General features: G+C 38.2%; 1 protein-coding gene across 1 annotated transcript in view; it reads right to left on the bottom strand.

The window, feature by feature from the left end:
- Nucleotides 1-458: 458 nt before the first annotated feature.
- Nucleotides 459-7,500, bottom strand: part of rhoac (ras homolog gene family, member Ac) — a 10,259-nt gene continuing 3,217 nt past the window's right edge. The window contains 2 exon segments of the mRNA NM_213350.1: nt 459-1,345; nt 3,677-3,807. Of these exon segments, the coding sequence (NP_998515.1) occupies nt 1,172-1,345; nt 3,677-3,807 (305 nt within the window). The 3' untranslated portion in view covers nt 459-1,171.

The raw sequence follows: 7,500 nt of genomic DNA on the forward strand, positions 1-7,500 counted from the left end.
CAAGACATGTTTTCCTAAAAATACTTCATATATTAAAACTAAATGACAAGTGGGTGATCAGAATAACAGGACATTTTTATTCTATAAGTGACCTAATCCTTTACTGCATTCACTTACTGTCATGCTATTGTCGGATTAACAAATCAAAGTTAACAAGCGGTTTTAGGAGTATATCTTGCGTGTGTGTGTAAAAACAACTGAAACTATTGCTGCTCGTATTCAGGTCCTGTCTGAAATGGTGCATTTGACGCATACTTGCATAAGCACTAGGGTGTGTGTGTGTAGTAGGGTGACCCAGTTTACCATCTCAGGTTGTACACCAGTGTCTTACTCAGTACAGAGTACATATAATCTACATGTAGCGAGTATGTAGTACTCATTTATAAAACACAACAGATGAATAATTGATCAGTAAAGCCATCACGAGACAAACACAACATCAGCACGCACACTTCAAATCAGATTTTCTTTCAATTTTATTTCTAAATGCAAATGATTAAAAAAACAGACTGTATGCTTTAAATAAATCAGTATCGCTAAATGGTTTAGATCCCTAATGTACAGCCCAGAATCCTTTGAGACATCAGCTATAAAAAAGAAAGAAGAAGAAGAAGAAAAGCCTGAAGCGGGAGGTTAAACACAATACAGCCCCCTTCAGAGATCAGTGTGTGCTTTAGCAGAGCCGGGCAGATACTACACGCATTTACAATGAAAACACACACACACACACACACGCTCATGACACAAACATTCATATTCTTACATATACAAACATACACACCATCTGTCCAAGACACGAAAACAGTCGCTGCAGGAAGAGACGCTCAGAGAACCTTTCAGTTTGGGGTTTAAAAATGAAAATATTAATAATTATAATAAAAAAGTGGCGGGCGAGGATGATAAACATCACATTTCCTATCTATAAAGTCCATTTAGAAATTCAATGATCAATTTATTTTTGCTTTACGTGACCAGAAAACTCTTTACCCCAAACGTGTTTGTGATGACGAAAGATGTCGTCATCTCGTTCCCGACGAAGTCTTTTGTTTTTTCCATTGGCCTCTGGCGTTTTTTCTGGCGTGTCGCTCTATATCGTGACTGTACTGGGACACAAATGCTTGGCTCGTCCCGTCCAAGTCTCCTGGGCTGTTGACTGACATCTTCAATCTCCTTATAACAGCAGGCAGCCGCTCTTTTTACCACGTTTTCTGGCTTGCAGCGCCGCCCTGGTGGCCATTTCAAAGACTTCTCTCACGCCATCTTTTGTTTTGGCCGAACACTCTAGATAACCAAAGGCATTGATTCGGTTGGCCATGTCTCGCCCTTCCTCTGGCTTCACCGGCTCCTGCATGGAAAAATATTACAAGGCTATAATTACAAGCATAACTAGTCGATATCAAACCACTGCACATCATACATTACATATATTAACCCTTGTGTGCTGTTGGGAAGGTTTTCATCCAGATTTTGTGTCTTAATTTGGCCTCAGTGTTCTCTGTGTTTCAGCAAATGGGATGATTTTCACAGGCAAATCTTATTTTAACACATTGTTTTGGAACTTTTTAAAAACTCAATACACTCTGGGCAAATTGACTACACTTTTGTTCTGTTCAGGGCTGTTTTTGCCCTATTGACTTCCATTATAATTATATTTTTTGACGGGTAAGTATATGTATAATCATGCATCCTTGATTGTTGCGGGTTCAAATGCGTAATTTTTACTGTTGATCATCAGCTCCAGTGCAAGTCAATATCAAATTAATGCACATTAAATGAACTCTGTTGTGCTGTTGGGTCATTTTCTTCCACGCTGAGCTGATTTGGAGTCTTAATTTGGTCACAACTTTCTCTGTTTCAGCAAATGTGATGATTCTTGGCGACAAATCTTATTATAACACATATTTTGGGAAAATTCTTGGATTTTTTATTTTTTTTTAATTGAACAATACACACAAATGTACGCCTTTCATTATGTTTGGGGCTGTTTTGACCCCATTGACTTATATAATTACATTGACTTATTGACCTTTATAATGCCTTTTTTTATTGTAAAGCCATGACAGCATATAACCATGCATTTTTAATTGTTGCTGGTTTTCCCTGTCGGGAAGAGGTCAGATGTGTAATGTATACTGTTGATCATCAGCTGCAGTGCAAAAATAAGCTTAGTTTCTGTCTTCTATATGCGTGTGTGTGAAATATTACAATTCTATTACCACAAGCATGGCCAAAAGACTAGTCAAAATCAAATTAATGCACATTATATTAACCCTTGTGTGCTGTTGGGCTGTTTTCATCCACTCTGAGCTGATTTTGAGTCTTAATTTACCCACAACTTTCTCTGTGTTTCAGAAAATTAAATTATATTTGACGACAATTCTTATTTTAACACCTATTTTGGGAAAATGCTTTAAATTTTTTCATAACCTCAACAACACACTGAAATGCACGCCTCTTTGGTTATGTTGGGGGCTGTTTATGCCCCATTCACTTCCATTATAAACACATTTATTGATTGTAATGCCATGACAGCATATAACCATGCATATAATCTTGATTGTTGCTAGTTTTCAAAGGTCAAACATGTAATTTCTACTGTTGATCATCAGCTTTAGTGCAAAAATAAGCATAGTTTCTACTTTCTATATGCGTGTGTGTAAAAAATTACAAGGGTCTTACCACAAGCATGGCCAAAACACTAGTCAATATCAAATTAATGCACATTATATTAATCCTCGTGTGCTGTTGGGGAGGTTTTAATCCACTCTGAGCTGATTTTGAGTCTTAATTTGGCCACAACTTTCTCTGTTTCAGCAAATTGGATGATTTTTTGGCAACAAATCTTATTTTGGTGCATATTTTAAGAAATTGCTTTGATTTTTTTTATAAACTCAACAATACACTCAAATGTTTGCCTCTTTGGTTATGTTTGGGGCTGTTTTGGCCACATTGACTTCCATTATTAGCACTTTTTTTATTGTAAAGCCGTGACAGCATATAATCATGCATTCTTGATTGTTGCTGGTTTTCCCCGTTGGGAAGAGGTGAAATGTGTAATTTGTACTCTTGATCATCAGCTCCAGTGTAAAAATTGCTTAGATTCTGCCTTCTATATGTGTGTGTGTGTGTGTGTGTGTGTGTGTGTGTGTGTGTGTGTGTGTGTGTGTGTGTGAAATATTACAAGGCTATTACCACAAGCATGGCCAAAACACTAGTCAATATCAAGTCAGTGCACATTATAATAAAGTCATAGTAAGTAATTTCTGTCACTAGAGGGCGTTCATTAACAACAAACAAAAGTGTAGTTTGATGCAGGGTGTCTGCAGCTTTCAGATTTGAAGACATTTACAGACTTATACAAGGCTGAACACTAAGGATTATTTCTGAAATGTTTATTTGCCCCATGCAAAAAAATTCTAATTAGTTATTTCTTAACCACACGATGCAGGTAGTTATGGTTTATATTTTATGGAGTTTATTTTTTAATTTTGTGGCATAGAAAAGAAGCTTAAACACTGTCTAAGATTATCGTTCTGTCTGGTGTTTCTAACAGAAGACACAATTCATCAGGTTTGGAATGAAAAGGATGTAGTAAATGCAAAAATAAAAAGGAACTAAGCCGAAAAAAAATGAATGAATGTAAAAACAAATTTAAAAAAAGAAGCAAAATCCCTGCCTGTTTCATTTTGGCAAGTTCCCTTCGTGTGTGCTCATCATTCCGGAGATCCTTTTTGTTACCCACGAGGATGATGGGAACATTGGGACAGAAATGCTTCACCTCTGGTGTCCATTTTTCAGGGATATTTTCTGTGAGACATTAAAAAAAAAAGAAGCATGAGGATAATTTACATTAATCCCATTTCAGCTCATCAACCTGATTTTACAATTATATTAATGCATCATTTAGGCACCGAGTACAACACTTCACATTGCTTACTTGATTTATGTTTGATTACTTGATTTATGTTTTGTATGATTTTTTTCCTTTACTTGACAGGACAGTAGGTTGACAGGAAGTGAAGTGAGGGGGAGAGAGAGAGAGGGAGAGAAAGAGAGAGAGAGAGTTGCCAACCACACAGTTGGCAAATTATTTATCATTAAAACAATTAAAAGAAAAGCACATTCTTTCTAAATATCGCCTCTGTGATCATGACCTAGAAATAGAAAAAAGCAGACATAAAAAATCCTGGACTCCTAAGGAAAAGAGAATATGTAAACAGTGTGACACAAACCAAATAGAGGATGAGACACACTTCCTTCTGTTTTGCCCCAAATACACCACGACTAGAGAAATATTTTCCCCCCAATTTGAAACATTGATCAATTCATTTTTTTATTTAAATGACTCAGAAAAACTAAAAAAGACTAACTGCAAAATATGTATACACCCTACACACCATAAGAAATGGTTAATGTAAACTCATGTATCTTATTTAAATAATTAAAACTTTTTATTATTATTATATTTATCAAATGTATTTTTGTGTGTGTGTGTGTCATTATATCTTATCTGTATTACTATTAATTTTTCAATGGTTTTAATGTTTCATATTTGAAGTGCTTTGGAGAGAGAGAGAGAGAGAGAGAGAGAGAGAGAGGGAGGGGGGCAGGATTGGGAAATGTTCACAAGCTGGAATTCGAACTTGGGATGTCAGAATCGCTTCCACACTATTGACCTTATTCTCCGCCGACGAGCGGGCGCTGCCATTTGAATCTTTTTGTCTCGCGACTTCCGGTCTCATTCACTTCCATTCATTAGTTGACGTTAAAAACTGCTCGTTACGCTGCTTGATGTTGCAATTTGATATTTTCTTATTATATTATTCTACTTGGCCTGTATAGTCATGCAAACATGTGTTTGTAGAGCAAGTAGTTTGACCATTTTCTGCAAGACAATCGCGAAAACAGGCGCACTTCCGCATTTTAGAATAAGGTCAATATCACGCCGACCACATTTGATGGTGCACTTTTCAGTTTCTAAATATTTAAATGAAACGTCTTAGACATTTCAAACATTTCAGAGTCACAAGCAAATACACCAAATATATACAGGGGTTGGACAATGAAACGGAAAGAAAGGCCTGGCTTTAGAGCACAATAATTCATTAGTATGGTGTAGTTCCTCCTCAATACAGCATCAGTTGGTCTTGGGAATGACAGACAGGAGTCCTGCACAGCACACAGAGGGATTTTGAGCCATTCGTCTGTCAGAATAGTGTTCAGATCACTACATGATGCTGTTGGTGGAAAAACCTTTCCTGACTCACTCCTCCAAAACATTCTAAAGTGCTCAATAATGTTAGGAACTGGGTACTGTGTAGGCCTTGGGAGATGTTCAACTTCACTTTCATCTTCATCAAACCACTCTGTCACCAGTCCTGCTGTGTGTATTGGTGCATTATCATCCTGACACACGCCAGGATACAATGTTTGACCCATTGGGTCATATGGTCCTCCAGAATGGTTGGGTAGTGCTTGACAGTGACTCAGCGCCCAGGTAGCACAAGTATTGGGGCTTGTAAATGCCATGACATCCAAACCATCACTGATCGACCCCCATGTTTCACTCTGGGCATCAGCAGTGTGGGTGGGATGCTTCTTTGGGGCTTCTCCACACCGTAACTCTCCCGGATGAGTGAAAAGGTGGACTCATCAGAGAGCAATACATGTTTCACATCGTCCACAGCCCACAATTTCACTGCTGGCACCTTTGAATCCGTTGTTTGTCATTGGCAGAAGGAGCAGAGGTTTGGCTATAGCCAGGGCTGGAGCAAGCAGAACCGCTGCTCTAGGCTAAGGTTGATCACACCACCCTCAACCCGAAAGTGAAAACGAAAGTGACCAGTTATTAAAGTGCAGATGAAATTAAAGACGGATAAAACGGAGGACGTGGGTGGTGATGATAGGTCGCCTCTATGGACGCGCCGGCCCTGGCTACAGCAGCCGGTCATGTATACTGACCCTGTGGAGGTCCAGACCAACAGTTCTGCTGGAAACAGGAGAGTCGACACATTTAATTCTGCTGTGTGTTGGACAGCTGTGGTTTCATGTGTTTTGGATACAATCCAGGTTCGCAGCCGGACATCACTTTCAGACAGCTTCCTCCTGCGTCCACGGTTACTCCTGTTGGATGTGGTTCTTCTTCTTGGTGGTTTGCTGACATTACTCTGGATACTGCACCTCTTGATCATCACAAAGACTTGCTGTCCTAGGGTCCGTTCTTCGTACGTGGATTACTCAGTTAGCTGGATTTGGATATTGACGATTTGACATGATCCAGGATCGTTTCGTTCTTCAAAGCTGATCTGAGAGTTGTTGTCATGGCAACAGATCTGCTAGGTCAAACCTGATCGGGAGCAGGTTCAATTCATATAAACAGGATTAGATCAGCTCAGTTCAAGCAAAGATAATACAGAAAGTATGTTCTGAATTCTGATATTTTCTTACAGTAAAAGTTATATACACTTGGGAAAAAAGTAGTTTTTAACTATATATTTAAAGTTATAGTCATTAATAAAATAAATAAAGTTTTACATATTAATAAAACTTATGCAATCTGCACCCTCGAAATGAAAGTACAAAGACTGCCACCTGGTGGTGTAAAGAGAAAACTTATTGAAATGAACTTTTTAGATCGCTTTAGTACAAATTGTGTATAATAGAAATGCAGAATATGTGACTTTTTTAAAAACAATAATACATTTATGCAGTCATAAACATGTTTTGACAGTTAATATCCCGGTGATTTGATGCTTCACAAAAGTTGCAGACGCCTTTACCAATATCAAAATGCTTTTGGAAACAACCAGTTATTCTTTACACCGATTAAAAAACTGTACTATAATGAAGAAAATCTTTTCTAAATTTAGAACTAAATACATTGATTTGCACTGAAATACATGATGAATACTCTTGTCTTGACAAATGAAAGTGTAAAGCCTGCAGCTCACAACAAATGTGAAGTTACTGCGTGTCATATTTAACAAGCCGTTTACTGCTAATTTGATGTAATTTTGCTCACATGGATAATTGAATATTAATCAGATGATGTCATTACGCTGCTGTGCCGTCAGCCAATCGTTGCATTGCTGATCATGATTTCGAGGATCGATAAATCTGTCCTTCACAACACACGCAGCGATCTCAGATCAGTTCATCCAGACATTCTAATCTGATTCGCGAACTTGTTTGAAGAACCAATTTAGCGAGAGATCAGTTATCAAGATTAAAAGATCCAGGATCTGCCAGATAATCTTAGATAATTTAAGCGAGGTACGAAGAACGGACCCCTGGTCACAGATGCACCGGAGAGACACGCACCAACAATCTGCCCTTGTGTCCATTGCAAATGTATAAGCAAAACTGTGCCATTGCTCTGCTAGTTAAATCTTCGCACTCTGCTGTTACCGATGGTCAAGTTTAGCCTTGAGTCCTCCAACACTAAGCTGTTTCAGTGTCCAACCCCTGTATGTCACTTTTCTCACATCTGACTGGTCTAGC

Source organism: Danio rerio, chromosome 23 (assembly GCF_052040795.2).
Source record: "Danio rerio strain M-AB ecotype USA chromosome 23, GRCz13ab, whole genome shotgun sequence".
Lineage (NCBI taxonomy): Eukaryota > Metazoa > Chordata > Actinopteri > Cypriniformes > Danionidae > Danio > Danio rerio.